General features: G+C 34.8%; 1 protein-coding gene across 2 annotated transcripts in view; it reads left to right on the top strand.

Moving 5' to 3' along the window:
- The window catches only part of ANKRD13C (ankyrin repeat domain 13C), a gene marked incomplete at its 5' end in the record, with an annotated part of 81012 nt that overhangs the window by 43683 nt on the left and 9477 nt on the right, over window positions 1-27852 (top strand). For both annotated transcript variants that reach the window (XM_079119384.1, XM_079119385.1), the window contains 5 exons: window positions 1679-1810; window positions 4869-5030; window positions 19526-19605; window positions 22070-22168; window positions 25595-25695. In XM_079119384.1, the coding sequence (XP_078975510.1) occupies window positions 1679-1810; window positions 4869-5030; window positions 19526-19605; window positions 22070-22168; window positions 25595-25695 (574 nt within the window). The remainder of the gene's footprint in view (window positions 1-1678; window positions 1811-4868; window positions 5031-19525; window positions 19606-22069; window positions 22169-25594; window positions 25696-27852) is intronic.

Below are 27852 nucleotides of genomic sequence, written 5' to 3'. Positions count from 1 at the left end.
CAATATATTTGAAGGATAATGTTTTGACAATTCTTTTCAATGTATTTTATCCAAAGTTTTTCTTTAGAAAATTGTTCAGAATTAGTTTATGTTACCCAACTGTATGTTTTCACTTGTTATACTTAGTAGTGATATTAAGGTTTTTGTTCCATCATTTGTAAGGGTGGAGGAAATGATATTGTTCTAGTTCTAAGCCATAGCTATTGTTTCTGTAGACTCAAAAATTCAGAAAGGGATCTTATATAGGTGAAAATTAGATGGAGCTAGGGATATGGTTCAGTTGGTAGAGTGCTTGCCTTGCATGCACAAGGCCCTGGGTTCGATCCCCAGCACCACCAAAAAAAAAAAAAAAAAAAAAAAAAAAAAAAAAAATTAGATGTTTGAAAATAGAACTTACAGCCATTGTTAACCCTGTGGACCATTCTCATTCCCTAGACAGCTCTCTAGGTTTTACCTAATGTTAGAGTATCTCTTGGCCTGTTAGGAAAGAGAACTTCTTACACCTGCTCTCTTACTCTTCTGTACCTGATCAGTTTTTCTTTTGTCCATTTTGTCCCTGAAGCAAACACAAAGGCACAAAGCCTTTGTGCTTTCTGTCTTTTTTTAATTTTTTAACCTAAAAAATAATTATTGCTCAATTATTACATACCAGCACTAGGGAATATGTGGAGGATAAAACCTGGAGCAGGGCTGCTTTTTAAGTTTAGAAATCATGAACTGATACTCATGGATTCTTTTCCTTTCTGTAAGAAATAAAGAAAAAGCTGGGTGCAGTGGAGTGTACCTGTAATTCCAAAGACTCTGGAGCCTGAGTCAGGAGGATCACAAGTTTGAGGCCAGCCTCAGTAACTTAGTGAGACCCTGTCTTAAAATAAAAGTGCAGGGAGCTGAAGAAATAGCTCGTGTTGGAGAGTGCTCGCCTAGCATGTGCAAGGACCCCAGTTCAAATCCCTGGCCCCTCAGAGGGGAGAAAATAAAATAAAATAAAAGTTCAGGTCACAGCAATAAAAAAATGTCTAAAACACACTGCTATGCTATTATATATGGATTTAATTTTGAAAAAAATAAAGACTGGGGGTGTATCTCAGTGGTAGAGCATCCTTGGGTTTAATCCCTAATATTGATGGGAAAGAGAGAGAGAGAGAGAGAGAGAGAGAGAGAGAGAGAGAGAGAGAGAGAGAAACAGAAAAGACTTTTCCTCTCCCTCATTTCTTTTAGAATTTATAAAGACTCATATAACAGTGATAACTTTTCAAATTAACAACATTTGCCCAAAGTCAGATTCATCTATATTTCAAGGAAATCTTTTGTACGGGCAATTTGTCTCCTGTCTTTCAGTTCTTAAGATAATCTTTTAAAATTGTTCTACAAGTCTAGATAATTCTGTAATGGGTAATCTAATAATGTTCTGTTACATATCTGTAACAGTGTAAGAATACTGTATTTCATGAACATTTCTTTTTAAAGATTCACAATTAATCATAATTCTTATTAGATAATTAGATATATGAAATTTGAACATTAATTGTTTTAGAATAACAGGAACTTTATATTTTTTGGAAGCTATCCTTTTAATCTTTTTGAAGTCTGTAACATTGTGTTGATATTTTCACATGTACCATTAATAGCCTTTGGATAAAACCTAGATTCTTATATTTAATTTATACCAATACCCTAGGAATCAGAGATGGAAACAGAAGAAGAGGTTGACATTTTAATGAGCAGCGATATTTACTCTGCAACTTTATCAACCAAATCAATTTCTTTCACGCGTGCCCAAACTGGATGGCTTTTTCGGGAAGATAAAACAGTATGTGCAAATCTAGATTTTTAAAACTTTTTAAAATTGTTATTTAATATTGCCAGAATAATGTGATCACAATGCAGAAAGAAGTAACTTACTGAATTGTCTTCAAGTATTTTATTCTCTCTTCCTTGAATGTAGATAGGTAATTAAAATAGTTGGTTTATAGAGTTGGAATGTATCTTTGGAGAAGCCAAGAGAAAAAGTTTAGCTTATTTGAATTCTATGTTAAGGAGAATTCTTATTAACTGCCTACTTTACACATGATTCTATTTTATTTCAACTTCTTATTCCATGAAGAGTCCACAGTAGGGATACACTTGAGTTTATTTTCCTGAATCTCTTTTGCTCTCCATTTTTAGACTTCTAAATCATTTATTCAGTATCTGTTTTTCAATATTCTTTCTAAACTCAAACTACATTTCTGTAACACTGTCACTAAATTAACTCTTAGTGGAAGTTTTTGCACCAGTGAATTATAAATTTCTTTCCATAATTTCCATTGCATATGTCAGCAAGTGGTTATATAAAACTGTTCAAAAATATATTCAAGGAATTTTAATAAAATGTATAATTATAAACTTTATTCAAGGGCCCGAGGCCATAGCTCAGTGGCAGAGTGTTTGCTTAGCATGTGTGAGGCACTGGGTTCAATCCTTAGCACCGCATAAAAATAAACATAAAATAAAGGCATGCTGTCCATCTACACTATAAAAATAAAGTTAAAAAACCCCTTTTATTCAAGAGTAATAACCACAACAGGAGAGCATGAAGATTACTTTTTAAAAATCATATTTTTATTACACATAGTAATGAATATATTTACATAGGAGAAACAAAAACAATCTATATTAGGATTTTCTGAGAAGCAAAATTAGCAGTAGATAGAAAGGGTAAGGGACAGGAATACAGGGGAGGAACAGAGAAGTAACAGGGAGAGGAAAGAAAAAGAGAGAGAGAGAGGAAAAAAAATGATTTACTTTAAGGAATTGGATCATTTGATTGTGGAAGCAGGCAGCCAGTCTGAAATCTGTATAGCAGCAGTCCAGCAGTCTAGAAATTAGGGTAAGAGTTGATGTTGTGTAGTGTTGAGTCAAAAATCTAAGGTTAGAAACTCAGGTAAGGTTTCTAAGTTTCAATTTTAAGGCAGAATTGCATTTTCTTCTGGAAACCTCTGACTTTGCCCTTAAATTCTTCAGTGGATTGCATGAGGCAACCACCATTATGGAGGATAGTCTGTTGGATTTAGTGTTGATTACACCTATATACTTTCACAGTATCTTGACTGGCACCTGGACCTTACCCTAGCCAAATTATCATAAAATTGGCTATCATACAACTTGGCACATAGCTGAAAAGTTTCCCTTGACTCTCATAATCCCTAAACCCCCCACTGAAGGTTATCTGTATTTACTTTAGCCCTCTTTTGTTTTCCACATAGAAGTAGTATGTAGCTTTTTGTTTAGATGTTTATTTTTCTATAAAGTGTCATTAATACCTATTGTTTTCCAACTGGCTTTTTTTCACTTTTTTAGAATGTGAAAGAAGTCTTTTCTTATTTTTACATGTAGTACTACTTTATTCTTTTTAGCAACTGCATAGTATTCATACTGTAGATATAATATGACTTGTTTATCCAATTGTATTTTTGGACATGTAAATAAATAGGCACATATTTACATCCAGTTTTCTGCTGTTATGAATGATGTGCTACTATTTTTAACATGACATTTGCATTGTTAGTTATAGGCAGCAAGGTATGAAATGACTGGATTAAAATTTTTATTGATATGATAATTTACATTTAGTAAATAAATACTTTTTCTTTATATGGCTTCAAAAACATGTAATTACTACCCAATCACAGATAAAATTCTAACTGAGCTCTAAGCTCATCCTTTCTAAGTCTTATTTGGCAACAAATGGCATTATAGGATTCCAGGTTGTGAGATCCTACATGCAATCCATTTGTTGGTTTTAAGTCTTATTTGTACTCTGTTCTTCTGGACAGCATTAGACGGATCACTTCAAGAGAAGATAAAAATTGAAACTGCTATTCATCTAGTATTACTGCTAAACAGCTCAAAGCTCTTGAACAGCGTCTAGGTGATCTTCTTTAATCTTTGACAGGTAAGGAGGGAGTCAGTAATCTTTATGGTTCCCATTTTGTAGGTAGAAACTGGTACAAAATGCTTCACTTTCTAGTGAGTGGTAAGGAGCCACTGAAGCGAGGTAGACCTAGAAATAACACTAAAAAACATAGCTTTGGATCCCAGAAAACAGCAGCAAGGTGGAGATTGATTTGCATATAGAAATGGGAAGCTTGTTTTTAGTAAGTTATTAATTTTTTTTTCTTTTCTTTTTTTAAGTAGGATATTTCAAGCTCTGACCAACTCTGGGTTTGAAAAAAAGTGTAGGTTAATATTGAAAGGATTAGGAAGACTTCATTGAAAAGAAATAATTTTTCCTTACTTGTCTTTAATATCATTTGAATTTCCGTATCCCCCGTCCATAATTTAAACAAGTATATGGTAAGCAAAGCTATTCTGTACTTTTTTGAAACAGCAAGCTGCTGTAACATGAAGTTTGGTTCTGTTAGACAATAGAAAATTTGAGCAGATCATTAATTCTAATTGAACTAGATTCCTGTGTGAATTAAGTTATTTATTTTAATTCTGTTTTTTTTTTCTATCTATAAAATGGGAACAGTATTATCCCTGACCCCTCCTTGTTTCTCAGGATATTTAATTCTTAGTTTAATAAAGTTTTCAGATAGCTTTGTGCTACTTGGGAGGAGTAGATTATAAAGAAATACTATGTGGTATTTTTATTTAGATTTAACTCATTTGCAGATTACCATACATCTTTGTGCATTTAAAATGTTCCTTTATAAAACAGAAATGCATAATTTTATACATTTTTAACTTAATAGAATAATTTATACTAAAGGAATATTTATTTTCATACACATTTGTGGAAAAAATATGTTACCTTGAAACTTTATTTTGAATATAAGACAAACATTTTAAGTTTTGTTATTTTGGAATATTTGATTTTGTTTTAGGAAAGAGTAGGAAACTTTTTGGCAGACTTTTATCTGGTGAATGGACTTGTTTTAGAATCAAGGAAAAGAAGAGAGCATCTCAGTGAAGAGGATATCCTTCGAAATAAGGCCATCATGGAGAGTTTGAGCAAAGGTGGAAACATAATGGAACAGAATTTTGAGGTATAATTTTTACTTCTCCCAATTTGTAGTTTTCTAAGGAGAGAGGGGATAGACTTCATTTCTGGCATTTATATAAGTATACTCGTAGGTTTGTTCACTATTTATTACCTTTTGTTTTTCTGTGAGTCTTCATTTTTTTTAAATGTTATTATCATGAAAAAGAAAAGGAGGGGGCTGGGGAGATAGCTCAGTCGGTAGAGTGCTTGCCTTGCAAGCATGAGGCCCTGGGTTCGATCCCCAGCACCGTCAAAAAAAAAAAAAAAAGGAAAGAAAAAGAAAAGGAAAGAGGTGACCTTTGGTGTTTTTGTGAGTCCGTACTTGATCTTTGATTCTTCATTAATAAATAGAATCATTTTGTAAGTGTGAAACTCAGTGTTAAATTTTGTTCCATTTTCCTTTACATATAATATAGTCTTTTGATTGACCAAAATCTGCCACCTACTTCATGAAGTTATCAGTAGCCTATACTATTTCATACATTTTATTCAGTATGTTTATTGAAAACATGTATATACAGTCACGTGAAAGTAAGTACAGGGAAATAAGGAAATTAAAAGACGCATGAAATATGATAACAGATCCTATCATCTTATAGCCTAATAAGAAGACTTGGATGGATTCTTAAATTTATTTTTTGTTTTGAAAATTTTAGATTTACAAGTAAGTTTTAGAATATTACAAAGAATACCTGGATATAGTTCATTAAGACTCCGTAAATATTAACATTTTATTACATTTGAATAGTTCTATTTTTAAATCTGCAGGATGGGGACCCCTTTACTAATATTATGATATTTAGTGGTCCATTCTGACCCTTTTCTTTTTTTAAAACTAGTGACTAAAAAATAATAGAAAAAAGTCAGATCTCATCACAGATGATAAGACTCATTATCACTTTAGGAAACAGTAGATTTAGGGTTGTATTATGTGTTGTGTTAACATTCCTGTCCGTGTTAGATTGTAGTGTAAATTGAGTCACACTTTTAAGAGGATTGAAAGCTACTACAAGAAGATTTAAATTCCTTGAATATTTAGTTCCTCCCTTATGATATTGTGCCTGATGGTACTTTTCAAAGACGGACAAATTTTCCAGAATAGTATGCCAGGTTCCAGCTAATTCATGGTAATACTATGTATGTAAGGAAAATATTTTAATGTTTAGAAGATTCATGTAGTGAGTGAGTCAACCATGGTTTGAGTTCAATATAAAGTGTTTAAGTTAAAATTGTGACCGATACCAATTTAGTGTGAATCTATCCTCTTCCTGCCAGATCCTGTTTTTGCTTCTTATTTTTCTTCTTGCCTTGAATTAGAGCCTCTCTTCATTTATTTATTGATCTTTTGATCTGTAGGCCATAAGTATGTGCTCAGGAGATAGAAATGGAGATGAATAAAGGGAGTAGTCTTTAACATAAAGCTACCACCCTCTCCCATTGTTGACCAGACAAAAAGGCCATGATTCTTCAGATTTGTATTGTGATTTAAGTTTTATTAGAGCTCTTTTTGAAAACTAGTTTTGTTGGGGTAATTATTGCTACCTTTGTTTAATATTGACAACAAACCATTTTGGGATGAATGTACGGAAAAAAATTTTATGGAAGAGCAATTCATAGATCATTTACAGGTTGTTTCTGATGGTCTCATTTATGCTTATTCATTTATTTAGAAATGCTGTGGATTGAACCACCTTGAACATATTAGGGAAGTGCTGTATCCCTAAGCCTAACTGCTTTACCCTTACCCTAAGCATACATGCCCAGCTGTGATTATGATTGATATTAAATAAACTTCGAACTACTAATCAAAATTAAAGAAAGCAGTTCCATAGCACTGCAGTTTGTAGTTTGTTTTTGTTTTTGTTTTTTGTATGTGTGTGTGGTCTGAGGATTGAACCCAGTAGTGTTCTACTTCTGAGTTCATCCCCAGTCCTTTATAAATTTCACTTTTGAGGCAGGGTCTCACTAAGTTGTTGGTGCTAACCCAGAAATTCCTGTCTCAACCTTCCTGTTACAGGCCTGTGCCTCTAGTGCTCAGCTATAGTTCTTTATGAGTATTTAAATTCAGTTTGTCAATTTCTACAAAAGATAAAACATTTGGTGAACTTTTAACTAGGACAGTGGTGAATCTATAGATAAATCAATTTCTACACAAAAGTCTATTTGGATTTTTTGTAGTTTTAAAAAAAGTAAACATTGTGATTTTTTTTTTCTTTTTTTGGTAGTCCTGGGGATCTAACCCAGGGCTTTATGCATGCCAGGCAAACCTATGCCAACATTCATGCCTAGTCCCAAGCTTCTGCTTTGTGTTTGTTGTTAGTTTTTTGTTCAGACTACATTATTTTCTGTTTTTATTGGAACATTATAATTAATGCACAAAAGTGGAAATCCTTACACATTTGTGCGTATACATAATAGAGCAATATAATTTGGTCAGTTTTGTTGCCTAATACCCAAGCTTTGTATTTTAAGATAATTGTACATATAGTTGTAAGAAATAAGAGCGAATCCATGTATATTCCACTCAGTTTCCCCTAATGGTAACAATGTAATGGTAATATTACAAAACAGTTGTTAAGATTACAACCAGGATATAAGAATCCATAGTCAAGGCATAGAATATTTCTATCACCATGGTATTCTTCATTTTCCTCTTTTATGCTTGCTTTCCCCCTCACTGTCCCTTCTGGCAACCACTAACCTGTTCCTCCTTTTTTTTAGGGTTGTTAATTCAAGAACATTCTACAAATGGAATCATATCCCAATATATAACCCCTTGAAATTGCCTTTTGCCCCCACTTAATATAATTCCCTAGTGATTTATCCAAGTTGTATCAATAGTTTGTTGCTTTTATTGCTGAGTAGTGTTCCATGGTGTTTTGCACCACAGTTTATTTAACAATTCAGCTATTGAAGATCTGGGTTGTTTTCAGTTTTTTGGCTATTATGAATTAAAGCTGCCATAAATATTCACATGTAGATGTTGTTTTTTCATTTTTTATTTGTTCTTGTTAGTTGTACATGATAGTAGAATGTTGTTGACATATACATACATGGAGTATAACTTCCCATTCTAGTGGTTGTACATGATATGGAATTACACTGGTTGTGTATTCATATATGAACATAGGAAAGTTATGTCCAAATCATTCTACTGTCTTTCCTATTTCCCTCCCCCCTCCCTTCCCTTCATTCCCCTTTGTCAAATTCAGTGAACTTCTATTCTTCCCTCCTCTTACCCTTTATTGTGTGTTAGGATCTTCTTATCAGAGAGAACATTTGACCTTTGGTTTTTTTGGGATTGGCTTTTTTTCCCCTTAGCACGATCATCTCCAGATCCATCCATTTACTGGCAAATGCCATAATTTCATTCTTCTTTAAGGCTGAGTAATATTTCATTGTGTATATATACACCACAGTTTCTTTATCTGTTCATCTGTTGAAGGGGACCTAGGTTAGTTCCATAGCTCAGCTACTGTGAATCGAGCTGCTATAAACATTGATGTGGCTGCATCACTGTGGTATGCTGATTTTAAGTCCTTTGGGTATAAACCGAAGAGTTGGATAGCTGGGTCAAATGGTAGTTCCATTCCAAGTTTACTAAGGAATCTCCATACTGCTATCCACAGTGGTAGTACCAATTTGTATTCCTACCAACAATGTGTGAGTGTAACTTTTCCTCCACATCCTCCAAATTTATTTGTATTTGTATTATTTGTATTCTTTTAAAAAAATTGTTCTAAATAGTTATACATGACAGTAGAATGCATTTGACACATCATACATAAATGGATTGTAACTTCTCATTCTTCTGATTGTACATGGTATAGAATTACACTAGTTATATTACCATATATGCACATAGGGTAATAATGTTTGATTAATTCTACTATCCTTCCTTCTCCCATTCCCCCTTCCCTCCTTTCACTCACCTCTGTCTACTCCATAGCACCTTTATTCTTCCATAGCCCCCACCCCCATTGTACATTAACATCCACATATCAGAGGAAACATTTGGCCTTTGGTTCTTTGGGATTGGCTTATTTTGCTGAGCATGATAGTCTCTAGATCCATTTACCAGAGATGCCATAATTTTGTTCTTCTTTAAGGCTGAGTAATATTTCATGTGTATATGTACCACATTTTCTTTATCCATTCATCTGTTGAAGGGCATCTAGTTTGGTTCCATAATCTAGCTATTGTAAATTGAGCTGCTATAAACATTCATGTGACTGCGTTACTGTAGTATGCTGATTTTGTAGGTTTTTGTGTGAACATAATTCTTCATTTCTTTGGGATAAATGCCCAAGAGTGATGGTTGCTGTGTCATATGGTAGTTTAGTTTTATAAGAAACTGCCAAAATGTTTTCTGTCTTCTATTTTCATCAGCAGTTTATGAATCATCCAGTTTTTCCAAATCCTTGCTTGCTTGGTATTGTCTTTTTTTTTTTTGTATCACCCATTTGGATAGTGTACAGTGCTATCTCATTGTGATTCTAATTATATTTTCCTAACGCCTAGGGATATTGAATGGTCATCTTTTGGTATGATTATTTCCCATTTGTATTCTTTTTCAGTGACAAGTATTCCTTTCTTTTGCCCATTTTCCAATTGAATTATTTGTTCATTTATTTGTTTTCCTGTTGAGATTTGATTTGTTTGAGATTTGATTCTTTCCTTCCTTCTTTTCTCTCTTTCTTTCTTTCTCTTTTCTTCCTTCCTTCCTTCCTTCCTTCCTTCCTTCCTTCCTTCCTTCCTTCCTTCCTTCCTTCCTTCCTTCCTCCCTCCCTCCCTCCCTCCCTCCCTCCCTCTCTCTCTCTCTCTCTCTCTCTCTCTTTCTTTCTTTCTTTCTTTTTTTTCTTCTTTCCTTTCTTCCTTTGTGCTGGGTATTGAGCCTAGGTACACGCTTCCACAGTAATACGTTCCCAAACTTTTTAATTTTGATAAAGGATCTTGCTTAGTTGCTGGGGCTGGTTGGTCATTATTCTCCTGTCTCAGCCTCCTGCGTTGCTCAGATTACAGGCATGGGCCACTGTCCCCCGAAGGGAAATTGATGTTTAAAGAAATTAAACTTGTGCAAAGTCAAAAAGTTAGAGTAGTACCGATAGGTTTTGATAGGACCCTGATCACAAGCTTGTCCCTGTACTAATTATTTTGTTTTCTCAGTCTGACTTTGTTATTGTCTCTTGTTCCCATGTATTCAGATGCTTAAAATGTCTTAGCAGTTCTTTAAAATTATTGGGAACTTGAAGGTGGAAAGGGAGATGAATTAAGAAGTAATCCTGGAGAAATTCTACTGGTAAATGTAGTAAGCATTAATAGAACATATAGTAGTAAATATGTTTTTGGAATTATTGAAGGTTTCAAGAACCTGGAAAATAAACAGTTTCTTATTATTTTCAATACACAAAAATACTACATTTAAAAGCTACATTTTAATAGAATTTATTCTTTTTTTTTCTTTTCCTGGTTCTAGGAATTGAACCCAGGGCTGCCTTATCACTGAGCTACATTTCCAGCCCTTTTTATTTTATTTTGAGACAGGGTCTTGCTAAGTTGCCTATGTTGGCCTTGAATTTTCCACTGTCCTGCCTCAACCTCTTGGGTCACTGGCATTATAGGTGTGCACCACTTCACCTGGCCAGAATTTATGTTCTTAAAAAGAAATATCTTGTACTTCTCAAAACCAATTTATATTCTTTACTGTAAATAAGTAACTTTTGAATTTTTCTTATTTTGTTGTATTTTTTCCAAACAAATATTTGTTTTAATTTCTTTTTCTTTTTCTTTGTTTTTTTTTTTGGGGGGGGGGGTGGTTCCAAGGGGTTGAATCCAGAGGTGCTCTACCACTTACTATACCTCCACCCCTTTTTATTTTGAAACAGTGTCTTGCCAATTTGCCCAGGCTGGCCTAGAACTTGCCATTCTCCTGCCTTGGCCTCCTGATTCCCTGGGATCACAGGCATGTGCAAACTACACCCAGCTTGTTTTAATTTCTATAAGAAGTGATTTACAGGTAGCACTTAGGAAGATTTATTTTCCATTTTCCTACTTTTGCCAAGCCTCCTCCTTTCTCTTCTTTTCAGGTGTGATTCTAATATTTAGTGTATATATTTTATAGTAGAATTTAAATGCTCAAGAAATGAAGTCATGTATACTTGCACATGTATTTTGGCTTCCCCCTGCACCCTCATTACAGCCAGTTATTGAGGAGCGTACAGTGCCTCATTTATACTTTTGAATCATTGATGAAAAAAGTATTATTGTATGTTGTCTATACATGTTCAGAATATTGAGGCAAGCCCTATTAGTGGTAGGATGTTTTTTCCTATATATGTAAAATCCAGATAGGAATAACCAGACATAATATATAGTTGTCCTTTGGTATCCATGGAGTATTAGCTACATGGATACTCAAATATGCAAATGTCAAGTTCTTTATATAAAATAGTGTAGTATTTGCATAGAATCTGTGCATATCCTGTCATACACTGTAAATCATCTCTAGATTGTTTGTAAGACCTATTGTGATGTAAATGCTACTTAAATAGTGTTTATATTGTACTGTTCAGGGAACAAGTTCAGGGAACAAGTTCAAGGAAAAAAAAAGTCTTTTTGTGTTTAGTACAGATACAGTTTTTTCCACTAGTATTTCTGATTCAGGATTGGTTGAATTGATAGATACAGAACCCATGGATACAGATGGCTGACTATGTATATGAATATCTTAAAATTCCAGAAACCTTTACCATATAAAGTACAATAGCAAACCTAGAAATAAAGTATTTTTTACATGCTTAAGGAAAAGTCATCAGAATTTTTATTTTTATTTTATTTATTTATTTTTTTCAGTGCTGAGGATTGAACCCAGGGCCTTGTGTTTGCGAGGCAAGCACTCTACCAACTGAGCTATTTCCTCAACCCCCAGAATTTTCATTTTTAATTATGAGGAAAAGGCTTGATGGCATTTCAGTATAGAAGTGATTGACTTGGCAAGATCACGTTAGAACAATATCTGGTATCCTGCAGCAGCTTTCATGTCTTTTGTTTCATTAGTATGGTGTCAGTATAGAGGTACCACTGAAAGATTCAGCTACAACTGTGTAATAAGGATCTAATTGGAATAATCATAATCTTGTAGAAAATACATTATTAGAATATGATAGTTAACATTTGTAATGATGAGGTAAAGTGTTCAATAAAAGGTTAAATTATGGATTATAATCTGTTTACTAAGATGATGAATATATAATTTAACTGTTAAGAAAGAATTCTATTAGAAATAGAAGTTTACTTCCTGAAAAAATATGGCATGCATATTGATCATGTAGCAAATAAGTCCTTACTATGAAAATGTAAATATATACGTGTGTGTGTGTGTGTGTGTGTGTGTGTGTGTGTGTGTGTGTGTGTCTGTGTATAAATAGATTAATATTGGGGTGGAGGTGGGATTAATTTTTGTTTTGGTTCTGGGTTAGAACAGCAGTCTTAAATTTTTCAAACTGTTCCCTCTAAAACTACAAACATATGTCATAGTATACTACTAATCAGTATTTTACCTAATGATTGACCATAACATTTATGAAGGTCACTAACTTTTAAGCCAACCGTCATTCTACTGGTAAGCCATTGTAGCATGCCTTAGCATTATATTTATGTGTATTATTCCACTGTATTTATTAAATTTGGTATTGGTTATGATATAAATCATGTGTTATATGCTGCTTAAAAGACATTCCAAAATAATAGAATTAAACAAGATAGAAATTTATTTTTCTCTCCTGTAGAAATCTTGAGTTTTTGTGGTTTTCTGCTCTGTGGCTTAATCTCAGACATGGTCGGTTTTCATCCTATTCCTCCGTCATACCTAGGAAGTGGTCCTCCTCCACATGCTGTAATATCATTTTTTACCAGTTTTATACTCCAGACCACAGAAATAGTAATGCCTAATAGTAATTAGGAAGGAGAAGGCATTCCTGTTTTGTTTGAGAACCCAGTTAGAGGTTGTACACATTAATTGGTTTGAATTTAGTCACATGGTAACATCAGTCTAAAGGATGATTAGAAATTATTCTGGAAAGTTATGTGTTCATCCAGAAATTTAAAATGGAAGTTCTTTTATAAAGAAAAATGTGAAAACAGATATTTGGGAGACAACTAGCAGTCTCTGACATCAGTGAATACATAACCTGATGCTTCACTTACCATATAAATAAATGCTGGTGTTTTTCACCCAGATATTTATCTTCAACTTTGATCTTTGTCCTAATCATCACCCAGTGCTTTTTGTCTGCCTCTACTTGGCTAAACATAGATATCTAAAATTTAGTATGTTTAAATTCTTGAATTAAATTAATTTCTTACTTGAATAGTGGCTCCATATCTACTTAGTTACCCGAGTTAATAAACTGAAATTTGTTTTTAGGATTTCTTAGCTTCCTCTTTATCTCATCTTTCATGAAGTCCTAAAGATCTCTTGAATCAATTTATCTCTTTACATTTCCAAACAGCATGCCCTTATCACTTCTCATTTGGATAACTGCCAGAGTGATAACCCTGAAATAACCCAGGAATAGATTGAATCATGTACTGCCTATGTTCAGAAGCTAAAAATGTAGCATACTAATTACCACTGTTTAAGCACTTTACATTACCAGCCCATTTTTATCCTCACAATAATTCTGTGAGGTTATTGTTATGGTTTGTATATGAGGTGTCCCCTAGAAGCTTCTGTGGTACTGCAGGAATGTTCAGAGGTAAAATGATTACATTATGAGCACTGTGATCTAATCATTTCATCTGAGTTTGAATTGACTTATTGGATGGCAACTGTAGGCAGGTGGGTCATGATTGTAGGAGGTGGGTCACTGGGGGCATTGCCTGGAAGGGTGCATCTTCCCTTTGGTCCCTTCCCCACCTCCCTCTCTCTGCCTCCTGACCCGACCATGATTGGACCAGCTTTTCTCCATTGGGCTTTTCCCCCATGATGTTCTGCCTCACCTTGGGCCCAGAGGAATGAAGGTGATGTGTGGACTAAAAGCTCTGAAACTGTGAGTCCCGAGTAAATTTTCATTATTCATTTCAGGTATTTTGGTCATAGTGATGTAGAAGCTGACTAAACAGAAATATAGTTTACTAAACAAGCAAAGGAAGTTGCACAATTTGTCCAGATCAGCCTGTAATTGGCAAAGCCAAGATTTGATCTGTATGACTCCCAAAGTTTGTGTTCTAACTACTATATTGTTCAAAATATTTGTACATTGCTTCCAAAGTAAAATAGAATGAAATTAGTATACAGAATCTTTTCATACTTACTTTTTTTCTGTCTTGCCACTTACCTTATCTCTGCTAAACTTCATGTGTATTTCTCATACTAAGTAGATACGCCACATGTGTAGTTTCCCAGGATTGCACACGTTTCCTGACCATTGTGCTTCCCTTGGTTTCCTTTAACAGGTTCTTCTCTTCTTTTATTTAGACTCATCAGCTCAGGAGTCACCAGTCCACATCTTTTGGCTACCCTAGACTGAGTCAGAAACTCCTATGTGCTTTTGTATTATCCTCTAGATTTTTTTTTTTTTTCTTTTTTTTTTTTACCATAGCTCCCATTACCCTGAATTATGAATTAATCTTTGTAAGCTTCTAAAGGAATATATGTTTCATATTTCCTGATATTCATAACCTGTTTATTTCTTGTCTTCCCCTAATCTCTGCTGCTGTTGAAAGATTATTAATCATTTCTAACAAACTGTGGCTTTTTTTCTAGGCTTCTGTTTTTTTAATGTCTCTGTAGCTTGATGTTGAAACAGGCTTTTCTTCTGACCTTCATGATACTGTAAGGGAGGCGAAAATATAACTACCAATCTCAGTTCTAAAGGGATGAACCCTGTAACTAAAGACAGATTAATAAGAGAAAAGTCTAAAAAAAAAATAATTAATGTATGTACTTCACACCACACGGGAGAAACTACAATGAAAAGTAACTCAAGATGTTGGTTTAAATTTCATTTTTAGCATCTTCAACAAGAAAAAATAAATTTGTTGAGAAATGACAGGGCAAAGGAAAATGGTTTTAGGCTTCCAAGGGGAGGAAACTTTGGGAAACTAAATATATGGGAGGAAACTTATGAGAATCAGGTTTGTTTGTAGACTGCTCTGGTGCTGTGTCTGGCTAAGAGGTTAAAGTTGTCACTAGTAAAGGAGAATATATATATATATATATATATATATATATATTTGTGTGTGTGTGTGTGTGTGTGGTAGTGGAGATTGAACCCAGGGCCTTATACATGCTAGGCAAATTTTCTACCACTCAACTACATCTCTATCCCCTATATGCTGTCTTTAGGCAGGAAATGGGAAGAATAGAGTGTTTTCACTCTACTGCTTTTTTTCTTTTCTTTTTTTGCACAGTGCTAGGGATTGAATTTAGGGCCTTGTGCTTGCAAGGCAAGCACTCTACCAACTGAGATATATCTCCAGCCCCATTCTACTGCTTTTTAATTGCCTTCAGCTCAGAATAATTTTTATGTCTGAATGATATTTTGGCATGACAAGGTCTGCCTTTTTTTGATACTTGGATGCTCTCATTTTTCCTTTACTTCTCTGACCCCACTCTTTTTTTTTTTTTTTTTTTTTTAATCCCCCCTAACAGCAGTATTCAGGACTTAGTCATTATTCCTCTTTTTACATTTTTTTGTCTGTCAGAGAATTCCTTTTTTTTTTTTTTTTTTTTTCTCCCCTTTTTCCTTTTGTAATGGCCCTTTGGGAATTTCTCAGCATTCCTGAACCCTTTATTCTGTGCCGGGCATTAAGCTCTTTACTTGTTATCTCCTTAAATTTTTAACTATATGTCCTGGGTGGTGCTAGTCAGCTTTTTGTTGCTGTGCCTAAAGTACCTGGTAAGACTTACTTAGAAGAGGAAAAGTTTATTTTTGGTGTATGGTTTGAGAGGTTCAGTTCATGGTTGACCAACTATCGCTCTAGGCCCAGGGCTTGGTAGAAGAAAACTACTCAGCTCATGGTAGCCAGCTGGGAAACAGAGACAGAGAGGGAGAAGCCAAAAAAGTGTAATCACTAAGGGCACAACCTCAGTGACCCCAAGTTCTCCAGCTATGCCCCACAACAATTATTTTAAATTATCAATCTCCCAGCTAGATTAATCCACTGATAAGGTTACAGCTCTCATCATGTAATCATTTCATTTCTGAACATTTCTGCATTAACATGAGAGCTTTTGGGAGATACCTCATATCTAAACCATAATATTTTCTGCCCCAACCCTCAATAGCTCATGCCTATCTCATAATGCAAAATGCATTCAGTGCATCTTCAAGAGTTTTCATAGTCTTAGCGGTTCCAGCATTGCCCAGAAGTCCAAATCCAAAGTCTCATCAAAGACTGAAGGCATGCTCTTTGCTCTGTGTCTCTGTAAAGATCAAAACCACATTACATACATCAAATATATAATGTCACAGAGTAAATATTCCCATTCCAAAGGGCAGGAATAGGGGGATAGAATGAAGAGATAGAACCACAGGAAAACTGAAACCCAGCCAGGTAAACGTAAGGTTCTGTAACTCCATGTTCAGCATCCAAGGCACATGTTGACAAGATGTGAGCTCCAAAGGACTTGGGGCAGTTCTGATCTTATGACTTCCCTGTTTCAGTGCTCTTGGCCTCTCTTAGCCTGGCAATGTCTGTAGCCAGCAGCTTTTGTCATTACTGGCATTCCTTAATCCTGGGGGTTCTCTAGTAAAGCGTCAGGTTTACTTTCACAACTTTATACATTGTTCTTTCATGGACTTCGTGTGGGTATTTCTTCCTTGCTACAATTTGCTTAACCTCTTGCACTTTCCTTTGAAATCTTGGTGGAAGCCTCTATGACACTTTTAATTCCAAAATGTTGCATTCCTGCAGAGCCACCACCATGCGGACAATGCCAGGGTCTGCCACTAGCTCAGGTGGTAACTGGACCCCTGTGGACCACAGCTTCTGTAGCCTCTGAGGACCAGGGGGACTGAGCATGTTGAACCAAATCCTGGGGAAACTACTGCCTAGGCACTCCTGTGGTAGCAGGGTGCTTCCAAGATCTTTTATATGAGTTTTCACTTTTATACTCTTATTCTGTAGTGGGTGTGGTCTTGCTGATTCCCGAGATAACCTTGAGACATCTATGTCTATTACTCTTTTCTGTTGTCTCTGTGTAAAGTACTTAACTTCCCTTCAGTGGTGGTAATCTCTTTGACAACCACAACTTTCTTGTCTCCAATTTTACCTGCACTTTTCTGGTCAAACTGCAAATTTCTCAAATCTTTTTTTCTTTTCTGCTTTTTTTTCCTCCCCCAATTCTCATAATAAATCTGCTTAAAAGCTGCCTGCAATATATGTGCATTTCATCTCCCAGATTAATTAGTCCATCACCTTTAAATTCAGCCTCATAGAGTCTCAGGACATGGGAAAAATGTAGATGAGTTCTTTGCCAAAATGTAAAACCAATGACCTCTAGTCCAGTTTGCAGTAGAGTCCTCATTCCTTTTTGAAACCTTATGACTATGGTCCTTACTGTCTGCATTCCTCTCAGCATTTTGTCTTCTGAGTTTATCCCAGAATTGCAAATTAAGCTCTGCTTACAACATTCCAAGGCTTCTCCAGTCTGCATCTCCAACTTTTTCAAATTCTTTCTGCAAACCAGTTCCAAAGGCTTCTATACCTCATGGTCAGTCTAGTCACAACAATGATCCTGCTTCTTAATGCCAATTACTATGCTAGTCAGTTTTTTGTCACTGTGACCAAAATACCTAACAAGAAAAATGTAGTGGAGGAAAAGATTATTTGGGGCTTATGGTTTCAGAGGTTCAATCCATGGTTGGCTGACTCCATTGCTCTGGGCCCAGAATGTGGCAGTGAAAAACTACTCAACTCATGGTAGCCTGGAAGCAGAAGAAAGAGGGAAGAGCCAGGGGGTCAAGGTATAATCTCCAGTGACATACTCCCAGTGACCCACCTCCAACCATGCCCCACATACCTACAATTACCACATAGCATAAAATTATTTTTCTGTCAATTGGATTAATCCATCAATTAGGTCATAGCACTCATAATCATTTTACTTCTGAACATTCCTGCATTAACTTAGGTGCTTTTGGGGATGATACCTCATGCCTCAAACGTAACGGTGTTTTAGTCACCTTTATCGCCTCTGTGACTCAAATATCTGACCCGATCAATTTTAGGGGAGGAAAAGTTTATTTAGGGGCTCATGGTTTCAGAGTTCTCTATCCATAGATAGCAGTCTCTATTCCTTGGGGCTGGAGGTGACACTGAACATCATGGTGGAAGAGTGTAGCAGAGGAAAGCAGCTCACATGATGATTAAGAACCTGAGAGACTCCACTTGCCAGATATAAATAAAATACCTGAAAGTCACATCCCCAATGCCCCACCTTCTCCAGCCATACCCCACCAGCCTTCAGTTACCACTCAATCCCATTAGGTGATTAATTCACTGATTGTGTTGAGGCTTTCATAACCCAATCATTTTTTCTCTAAACCTTCTCGCTTTGTCTCACATGAGCTTTTGGGGGACACCTCACATACAAATCATAACAAGTGACCATAGTACTATTTCGCAGGCGAGTTAACATAATAGAAAGTAACTTGCCACAGTTCACACAACTACCAGGTATTGGAGCTGGAATTCTAACTAGGTTCTGTGTTTTAAAAAAATCTTTGATTTTAACAGTTCTTTTAGACTATTTGATTAATATCTTGTATTCATTATATATTCAAAATTGCACTTCTCTGAACAGGGCACTCTGCCAGTGTTACCATTTATCTTGTTATTTATACCAGTCTTTCACTTGTTGTCCTCTTGGTCCACAGTTTGTCTTTTTAGTTTTTCTTGTGCAATTTTCAATTTCTATTGCTACTCTTTAATGGTACTCTGTCTCTTAAAAATATGTATTTATATAGACACACACATGCACAAATATATTTTGTATTTCTGGATTTCTGGTTTACTGTTCCTCCACATTGTTTTTTTCTTTCAAATATAAGTTTATTGAAGTCAGAGTTCTTACATTTCTCTACACTCCCATGTGTAGTAGCTGGTGTAAAGCCAGGGACATTTCAGATGATTGAAACATTGAGTGAATGGATATTATTACTTCAATACTAGTATTCATATTTAGAAAAAAATTAATAACAAATGTTTCCTTTAGAGCTTCAATTACCATGGTACTGTCTTAGTCTTGGAAGGAATGCCTGTAAGTGTTATATTGAAGAAATTAAGTAGATTGGTGATTTTAAATAATACTGTGAGTGTGTGTTTTTTCCAGTGCTGGGAATAGAACCCAGAGCCCGTTCTATGCTAACCATGTGGTCTACAACCATAGCACCCAGTTTACTATGTTTTAATTTTATATTTTAAATATATAATGTTTTTCTTTTTTAACACCCCTCCTCCCCTTCTCTTCATTTCTCTTTTATATTTTGGCAGCCTGTTCGAAGACAGTCCCTTACCCCTCCTCCTCAGAACACTATTACATGGGAAGAATATATATCTGCTGAAAATGGAAAGTAGGTGGATTTCTTTGGTTTTTAGAAAGAATAGTTTATAAGAACAGAATGTGTGACTAGGTATGAGAGTTTATATTAATTTTTTTTTTTTTTTTGGTGGTGCTGGGGATTGAACCCAGGGCCTTGTGCTTGCAAGGCAAGCACTCTACCAACTGAGCTATCTCCCCAGCCCGAGTTTATATTAGATAATTATCATTATATTCTCTTTTTGAAGCAGTGTTTTAAATTTAAAAAATAGAAATTATTCATGATGGGAAAGAATATACTGAATTACGTACATTCTAAATAAGATTGTAGAGCCTTTTTCTACATTTATGCACCCCCCCCCAAAAAAAAAAAAAAAAAACTATAGTACTTGTTTTAAGAACATATATAGGAAATTACACAATGTTGTTACCTTTGAAAATTTCCATTGTATGATGAACTTTTGTATTTAGTGATTGTCCTGATTTAGTTTGGTGTGTAAATTCATTCATTATTTGTGTCCTCTTTGCCTTTCCAAGCTTATCTTCTATTATTACTCTTTTTGTTTCACCTTATGCTAGACCTTTGCTGCTGGGCATGGTGGTGCATGCCTGCAATCCCAGCAATTCAGAGGTTGAGGCAAGAGAATTGCAAGTTTAAGAGCAACCTGGGCAACTTAGCAAGACTCTATCTCAAAATAAAAACTAAAAGCAGGGTGCAGTCCTGTAATCCCAGTGGCTCAGGAAGCTGAGGCATGAGGATTGCAGGTTTGAAGCCAGCCTCAGCAATTTAGCCAGACTGTAAGCAACCTAGTGAGACCCAGTCTCAGAATAAAAAATAAATAAAAAGGACTAGGCATGTGGCTTAGTGGTTAAGTGCCCTTGGGTTTAATCCCTTAATCCCTGTTGGTATTTTTGGATACCAAAAATAAAATAAAAACAAAAAAGGGCTGAGAATGTAGTATAATGGTAGAGTACCCCTGGGTTAACTCCCCAGTACTGCAAAAAAAAAAAAAAGAAAAAGAAAAAAAACAGTTTTTACTTCCTGTTGTATTATGAATATTTAGTATAGTAGTTAACCTAACTTGTATTTAGTATGTATTTCTTTATTAAAAGAATGATGAATGGATAAAGAAAGGGTTTATTTTAAATGAATGAACAAATAAATAAAATGTTTATTCCTTTTGGTGGAGAATAAAATATCACTTACCCCCTTAGAAGCTATCATCATTTGGATCTTCTTATTAAAAGGCTTGGTATATTTTTCTAACTTCTCCATAATGTTTCTGTCTGAATATTGTATAGTGTTAAACATATTTTGTGAGAAACCATTGGTTTGGACTAACCTCTCGCACTAGGCTCCAGATCATCCCAAACCCAGAATGTAGTCACATGTGCTATGTACCATCTAATCAAACTGAACTTTGAAAAAATAACTGAGGACATTCCAGTCAATCTGAATTAGTATAAAATAGGGACGTCCCCTATGTTTTAACCTGTTAGGAAAACATCTACCTTTTGTTTCTTCTTCTGCACATTTGTGTCTATAAAACCAATTCTGCCTAACTTCTTACCAGGCTGCACAAGATTTCACCAGTGGAAGAAGAGGGCAGGCCTAAATACTCCCTGCTCCAGAAATATTTGGTCAAATTCGTACAAAAATAATTTGAAGGAATGTGGAAGAAACTTGTTTCAAAGATTCCATTTCTGAAATCCCTAAAAATTAGCAGAACTTTGAGAGGGAGGCAGTTATAGTTTAGTGAGACAAAAGGTGCAAAATATACCTATGCAGATTTATTTAGTCTGTGTTCCATAGGAAAGGGTGCATTGGGACAAAAGGCAGTAGTTTCTGAGTCTATGACCAAAAGGAGTTTCACAGATTTTGCCTCCTTTGGAGTTCCTGGAGCCTCCTTATCACATCAAAAAGAGTCCAGATACCCTGGGGCCGGTATCCAGCATCTCTATCTTCATTAGGGTGGGAGTAGTGGGGAGTCATCTTCTAAATTCTATTTCAAGCTCATTGCAATGCTCATGCTATTTTATAGAACAAGGCATTGCCCTAGTCTAGAACTGGGCAGGGAAGGCAAATTAGATCTTTAAAGTTGTTATATTTTTGTCTTTTGACAGCATTTACTATAGAAATATTTATTCCTCATAAGACTTCTTATTGATGAAGGCTAACACTGTAGTAGACAATAAAAGAGATTGAATGGAGTAAGGGATTTTTAAAGATATGCAATAATACTTTAAAATTTTGTTTTTCTAGCAGTTGTCTTTGTTTCATAAAATGGTAATTATTATAATTCAGTTATATTCAATTTGAAATTAGTTGAGGTCTAGTAATATTTTCTGAACTTTTAGTCTATTGTTTTCTTTTGTTACATATCTTATTCTCTTTTAGCATTATTTTATTTCTATAGACAGAATAAGAAAAAGTGAATGTTCTATGGAATAAGTTTCTTAACATTTTCTTTTTCTCTCCCTGCAATCTCCCATTTTAGAGCTCCACATCTGGGTAGAGAACTGGTGTGCAAAGAGAGTAAGAAAACCTTTAAAGCCACCATAGCCATGAGCCAGGAATTCCCCTTAGGGATTGAGTCGTAAGTTTGTTATTAATTATACATGTTTATAAAGAGAGCTATTTAATCCTAAAGGCTATAATAATATTTGCATTTGAGTGTTGAGTTTGAGGTCTTTGAAATGTAAAAAAATACAGCCATTGCTTTGATATGAACATTCTAGAAATATTCTGGTTCACCAAAGGGATTAATATTTTTATTATTTTCTCCAGATAAATTTTCGAATAGCTTAAAATAGTTTTTGAATTGTTTTTCTAGCAGTTGTCTTTGTTCCATAAAATCGTGATTATTATATAATATATATAATACATGTATTATTTTAATACTTTAAAAAGTCTGAAAACATGGAAGTTTATACACCAAAAAGTGATAATTTTCTTTTCCCATATTAATAGTTAATAACTAATGTATTTTTATTCAAACGTGTGTTTTGCATTTTTTATAAAAATGGGAAATAGTTCACAATTTGATCTATGAATTCCTTTATCTCTTTTAAAGGTGAGTGTATCTCTGAGTTCTTACAGTAATCACATTTTTTTCCTTCTTTATTTCATAGTATTGACTTACTGCCATTTATTTTATCATTCTCCTATGGACAGATTTTTTTTTTTCTTTTAGTTTGTCACTATTACAAACAATATGACATTTTGTTTGAATATATCTTTAGATCTGTACTTACCAGATGCTCCTTAAAAAAAAATCCAATTTGGATAAATGGGTGAAATGAGAGGTAGGTGACTACAGCCTACTCTTGATAGAATTGTTGCTTCAAGCATTACACTAAAGTGGAATGGCCCCCAGGCTATTTTTTTCATTCTCATTCTTCTCCTTCCAATCTGACCTAACACATTAAGAAGCAAAACAAACAAACAAACAAACAAACCAAAAAACCTGGTCTAGTACATCAAAAAATTTTTCTTGGAGAAGTGAGTAGGACCCATATTTTTCAACAAAGTCTGTGCATAGAGCATATTCCCTGATTTTGCTCCATATGTAAACTTTAGAAAAGTTGATAGAATGTTTTATATAGGCCAGAGTGAGGGAATCTAAGAAAATGTGAGAAGAGAATTAACTACATATAAAAACCTGCCATAATACATTCTATCTAGGACCTAGTTGACTCCATGATGTATCAGTTTTATATTCTGTGTACTAATTTTTAAAAATATTTTTAGCTATAGATGGACATAATATCTTTATTTTTAATGTGGTACTGAGAATCGAACCTAGTGCTTCACACATGCTAAACAAGTGCTCTGCCACTGAGCCAAAACCCCCAGCTCTCTGTGTGCTATTGAAGAAGAAAATGCAGCTAATTTTGTGATGACATCAATTTTAGGAATTATCCTAATTTGAGATATGTTTTGTGAAGAAATTGGGTATCTTACTTAGGTATAGATTAGATGTGACAGTTGTAATCACTATTCCTGAAAAAAAAAAAAGTAAAATAAGGAACGTTACTTTCAAAAGTCATGCAAAGAAATCATTCCAAAATTAAAAACAGGTCAGAAGACCAAAGAAAAATTTATGTAAGAAATTTATGTAAGAACCTTTAAAGGTTAAAACCTTTAAAGGTTATGGAAAAACACAGAAGTGTTATGAAAAAACACAGAAAGAACATGAATTTGAACATGAGGTTGGCTCGGTGGCACACACCCATAATTACAGTGGCACAGGAGGCCGAGGAAGGAGAATTGTGGGGTTCAAAGCCAACCTCAGCAAAAGTGAGGTGCTAAGCAACTCAGTAAGACCTTGTCTCTAAATAAAATACACCATAGGGGGGCTGGGGAGATAGCTCAGCTGGTAGAGTGCTTGTCTTGCAAGCGCAAGGCCCTGAGTTCGATCCCCAGTACCGCAAAAAAAAAAAAAAAAAATACACCATAGGGTGGGGATGTGACTCAGTGGTTGAGTGCCCCTGAGTTCAATCCCTGTACAAAGAAAAAAAAACTTGAAATAAGTAAACTAAAAGGACCAAAGAAAATTTTCTGTGAATGCTGTGGAAAAACACATAAATAACATAAAATCAATATACTAGAACACTCTAAGATGAGATGAAAGAATAAAATGAAATGAAAAGGAGATTGTAAAACTGAAGAGAAATAGATTGAGCATTAAACAGTACTATTATAAAATAAATATATTAGAAACAACAATAAAAGAGTAGATGTGACTGAAAATTAAATTTTGACAGGTTACAATAAATATAAGAACAGAGGAAAGGAATTGAAAACAGTAAATATGGAGTTATATAAAGATGATTCAACATAAGAATCATTGGTGTTCCTTTAAATAGAAAGTCTCCAAAATGTAGCTGAAATAGTATTCAAAATATCATAGAAGAAAATTTCTCTGTAACAAAGAACTGAATCTATAGGATAACATTAGGTTACAAGAAAAATGAATATTGAATGATCAGTAACAAAAATTATCCAATTAAACTATTGTGCTTCAATTGTTAATAAAGAAATCTAGAGGCATCACGGCAGAAAATGGATAAAGTCAGTCTGGTCTTACATTCTCCCCCCATTTTTGACATTTAAAAAAAAAAAAAGCAAAGAAAGTGTGATCTGATAATATATCTAGCTAAGATGTCAGTTATATACAATGCAACTAAAGTTATTCTCAGACACAAAAGTATTCAGAAAGTATAGTAACCATGAGCTTTTGTTGAAAGAAAAATAATACTACTTGAAAATGAAATCCAAGCTGGACACAGTGGCACCCTCCTATAATCCCAGTGATGTGGGAGTCTTTGGTAGGAGGATCACAAGTTTGAGGCTAGTGAGACCCTATCTCATAATTAAATAAAAAAAGAAATGAGCATATAGCTCTAAAGTAGAATGATCCCAGGTTTGATTCTCAGTACTGCCCTGCTCCCCGCCCCCACCAAAATACAAGGAAATCCATCCAACCAGAAGATGAAAGGAGAAGTTGTAATATAATTTAGTGGTGTGATACAGAATTCTAAGAGGTGTGAAATTCTAATTCAGAGGGAGAAAGATAGTATAACCTGAAACATATGAATGAGATTTCCCTTTAAAGACTTAAGAAACACTGTTTATCAAATAGGCAAGAAATGAAGGAATATTAAGCACATAAGAGCATTTACATATAAATTGATAGTGAAATTCAGCTATCCAAACCATGAGTCTAAATAAGGAACTCAGGAATTTGTAGACTTCAACAAGAAAACTTAAGTCTTCAATCCATTTAAATAAGGACCTAATATCAAACAACTGGAAACTATGGGTGTACAGACCGAAGTTATAAACCTTGCATGGTAAAAAGAATAATTAAAAGATCCAGGAGGCAGAAAGTCTGTAATTTCCTCATCCCTAAGATCTGAAAGCCAGTATTACTTAGTTTGAAGCATGTAGTTAAACAGCATAAGAGCACACAGAAATAATATTTTGAACAATGAAAATAGTTTTTTCTTCTATTTTTCAGATTATTGAATGTTTTAGAAGTAATAGCTCCCTTCAAGCACTTTAACAAGCTTAGAGAATTTGTTCAGATGAAGCTTCCTCCAGGCTTTCCTGTAAAATTAGGTAAGAAAAAAATTTGGATATAATTTAGTGTCTGTTTGAAATATGGAATTGTTTATTTAAATTTAATAATACATTTTAAAAGAAAGTACATTTACTAGTTGCTTACATTTTGCGGGGGTACTGGGGGATTGAACCCAGGGGTACTCTTATCACTGAGCTACATCCCCAGCCCTATTTTGTATTTGATGTAGAGACCGGGACTCACTGAGTTGCTTAGCACCTCGCTTTTGCTGAGGCTGGCTTTGAACTTGCCATCCTCCTGCCTCAGCCTTCTGCCTCCTGAGCCACTGGGATTACAGGCATGGGCAACTGTGCCTGATTACTAGTTGCTTACATTTTTATGAAGTTTTTCTGTATTTAGATACATTGATGTTCTGTTTTATCATGTATATAAAGTGCCTGATGGGAGTTCTAATTCTGTGTGACTCAAATAAAAAGTAAGGGATATTTCATACAAGAAATGTAGGTTAACTAATGATACAATCTAATAACGTGAAATAGGGAGACTGAAATTTAGTCCAAATTTTCAGCATACTCTTAAGGTTCTGCTTATTACAAATGTTTTTGGAGATAGCAGTCATTATTCAAAAAAGAAGAAATCATACATTTTATTTTTTAATCAGTGTTTGAACTTAATTGTATCATATCAGTGATCTTTAGAAAAAAGTAAACTTTCCTTTTTTGTACATTTTTAATTTTTTTAACTTAGAAAATGGAACAAAAGACCATTTGAAAGCATTTTAGGAATTTAATCATAGATGTAACATTAACCTTCAGTAGAGCCTTTAATGCTATCCATCCAGCCATCCAGCCAGTCACCTACCCAGTTTTTAATGAGTCCTTGCTGTGTGCCAGATACTCTTTCAGGGATAGGAGAAAGCAAAAGTCCTGTCCTTTTGGTACTTATCTTCTAGTGGGAGAGAAAAATTGTGGTCTTTATATATTCCTCAGATATATTTGATCTCGTTTCATTCCATATTAAAAAAAATTCCATAATAATTACTCAAAATGCTTTACTCTCAGAAATAATATTTTCATTGCCAAAAATTAAATCGAACCATCTAATTTTCCCAGACTTCACCATAAACATTTTGAATTAAAATTAATTTAAAAATGATTTTCACAATGCTATGCCAGTTCCTCGTTGCATTAAAAAAGTACTGGCAACCCAATATCTGATTTGGAGGAATCAGTGATAAATTTTGAAAACCAAAGCAAGAAAATCTGTGTTTTCTAGTTGTGAATAAGGGATAGTTGAACATTTCTGCAAAAGCTTGAAACTCCACTTATCTTTTCCATGGCCAGAAAAGATTCCCTTTTAGTTACAGTGACAAACTGGACAAAGGATAGGGGTTAAATAGAAGAAAATTCCAAACTATTCCTGTATTCACATTTTTTTTAAATATATATTTTTAGTTTTGATGGGCCTTCATTTGATTTATTTATATGTGATGCTAAGAATCAAACCCAGTGCCTAATACATAGGCAAGCGCTTTACCACTGAACCACAACCCCAGCCGTTGCATTCACATATAATTATAAGTTTGAAACCTAAGTCAGACTTGATAATGCAATGTAGATTTTTATGCAGAAGAATTACTTTGATTTTATGGTGTGGGGGTCCTCTCTGCCACATCCCGCATGGAATAGAAAAGGGTTAACTGCCGAGGAGAATGTTGGCAGTTTTTCTATTACCCAAAAAACTTACCTATTCAGTAAACACTGAAGAGCCAATACTCTTTTTATATGAGAGGGGGCATGACGGGTCTGACCATAGCAGCTCTGGCCTCTTACAACAACTCGCCCAACTCTCCTTTATTTATAACATATAGGTAAAGGGGGACAGGACTGGGAGGAGCTTCTTCTGTGATGGACAGGATGGGGTAGAGTTGGGAAACCATTCTCTTGGGGGAAAATTCCAGAAGGAAACAGGGAACCACTCCCACGCATTGTGGCATGCTTCCCGGCAGTTCATAGACGCCAGGCCTCTGCATCCCATGGCTCAACCTAGTCTGATTCTGCTAAATACGGATGGCTTCCCACAATATGGGAAGGAAAGAACTCTGCAATATTTTTTGCAGGCATTTCTCTGACATAGATCCACATTCTTAACAAGGTATATATAATCTTTTGCTTTTATACTTTAAAAAAGTTAAA

This window comes from Sciurus vulgaris, assembly GCF_902686455.1.
Source record: "Sciurus vulgaris genome assembly, chromosome: 1".
NCBI classification, from domain to species: domain Eukaryota; kingdom Metazoa; phylum Chordata; class Mammalia; order Rodentia; family Sciuridae; genus Sciurus; species Sciurus vulgaris.
The sequence above is the reverse complement of the archived record's forward strand: the minus strand, read 5'-3'. Positions and strand labels throughout refer to the sequence as shown.